General features: G+C 36.0%; 1 protein-coding gene across 1 annotated transcript; it reads right to left on the minus strand.

Annotated features, from left to right (window-relative positions):
* Positions 1 to 318: 318 nt before the first annotated feature.
* On the minus strand, positions 319 to 1,699 carry LOC107736528 (E3 ubiquitin-protein ligase MYCBP2-like; the record flags this gene model as incomplete). The annotated part of the gene is made up of 2 exons (XM_016547919.1): positions 1,672 to 1,699; positions 319 to 528 (listed from the first exon to the last, which is right to left on the minus strand). Coding segments are annotated over exons 1-2 (231 nt in total), but the record flags the coding sequence as incomplete, so codon positions are not given.
* Between the last annotated feature and the right edge of the window lie 6 nt (positions 1,700 to 1,705).

Consider the following 1,705-nt stretch of genomic DNA (forward strand, 5'->3'; position numbering starts at 1 on the left):
ACACTGTTAGCACAACAGCTGGAGAAATGGCTTCATTATGGCAGTCTAAATCTCATTTCATGCTGGCAAATAGCAAATAGCTCTTGCTCTACAGGAGTGAACTGCGTTTAATCATTTTTGCCAACCATGTTTTTCCATTCTATTCACAGTAAACAGAGACATCCTTAAAGGGACAGTTCACTCAAACCCAACTGTTCTCTTTCTGAAAGCTTCCTCGGCCATAATATACAAGGACGATTGTTTCAAACCACTGCTTCTGTGCTCCACTGAAGGTTTGTGAACACCACAGAAAACAAACAAGACTCGTGAAGATCGAACCTTTTTGCACTTGAAGCAGACGTAGTAAGCATATCTGTTCATGGCAAATCCAGCGGGGTTGTTGTAGAATCGAGCTCCAGACATTGTGATGGCTTCACTCTTGTGTAGTCCTTCATACTCCAGTCTCATTAAAGCCTTTCTCCTCACGTCCTCATACAGCTCTTTGATGGGCTCCAGCAGATCTTTTAGGACAGAGTGGTTTATTTTGTTCTAAAAAGAAACGCGGAAACAGGAAAGACACGCATCAAATTTCAGGCACATCAACTGTTAGATATCATGAGCAGCATCTTGTTAGAGGAATGAAGGAAGAGTTCAGACTGGCTTTGGTTCATAAAGAACAGAGAGGTAAAAATGATTGGAGAAGTCTGACGTATGTAAGAGACGACTGACATTCTACTGGAATATCTTTGTGATTATGAAAGGTCAAAATAAATAAATAAACAATTCTAAGAACATAAAAACCAAAAACAAATCTATGCATGGATGAAATGTTTACAATCAGAGAAATAACATTACATGCAAAGGTACATCAGAATTCTTCAGCAAAAATTAAAATTCTGTCATTGTTTAGTCACTTGAACGTTCTTCAAAACCTTCTCCTTTCATGGAAGAAAATCAGTCATACAGGTTTAGAACATAATGGTGAATAAATGACAGAACATTCACTTTCTAGATGAATTATTCCATTAACCAGGGGGAAGAATGAATTGTGATTTTTGCTATTTTTTTTTTATGGCAATTTAAAATGTGATTTTTTTTTCACGCTTGCTGTTTTTTGTTGTCGTTGTTGCAGAGCTGTACAATTTAGCCAAAAAAAATGTTTCATTCTAAAATATTAATTATTATCATTTCTATTATTATTTTATTAGGAGTACAATATTACATTGTAAGATGAAACAAACTAAGAACAATGACTATTGTTCCACTATTATTTCATCAAGTAAAAATTCAAGTATTTAAGAAAAATAATTCTTTTCAATTACTGTACAACTGTGAAAATACAATACCAATATGTATGCCTTAATTACTTGACTTTCAAAAGCACTTGTAGCTTCTCTTTTGTTGCCATTCTCAGTTTGGGAGGTTGGTTGGTGCATGTTGCGTTCCCGAATTAATTTGTTTATTTACTGTGAAGCGAGCTGCCCTGAGACTCTGAAAACACCGGATCATGAGCTGCTCACGTGTAAATGAACACAGTGCTGTCCTTCACTTTGACGCAGTACATATGTCTAATTAAAATGCAATCTTGGCGATTAGATAATCTCACTAAGCAATAGTGTGATTTAGATTTTATTCTGATTACCCACTCAGCCTGACTTTTAACTCAAAGTGAGTCCAGACCAGCTTATTTACCTTGCAAATAGGGCAAGACATGAACCCGAAGGTT

Source organism: Sinocyclocheilus rhinocerous, unplaced genomic scaffold (genome assembly GCF_001515625.1).
Source record: "Sinocyclocheilus rhinocerous isolate Xijiao unplaced genomic scaffold, SAMN03320098_v1.1 C36761282, whole genome shotgun sequence".
Classification (NCBI taxonomy): domain Eukaryota; kingdom Metazoa; phylum Chordata; class Actinopteri; order Cypriniformes; family Cyprinidae; genus Sinocyclocheilus; species Sinocyclocheilus rhinocerous.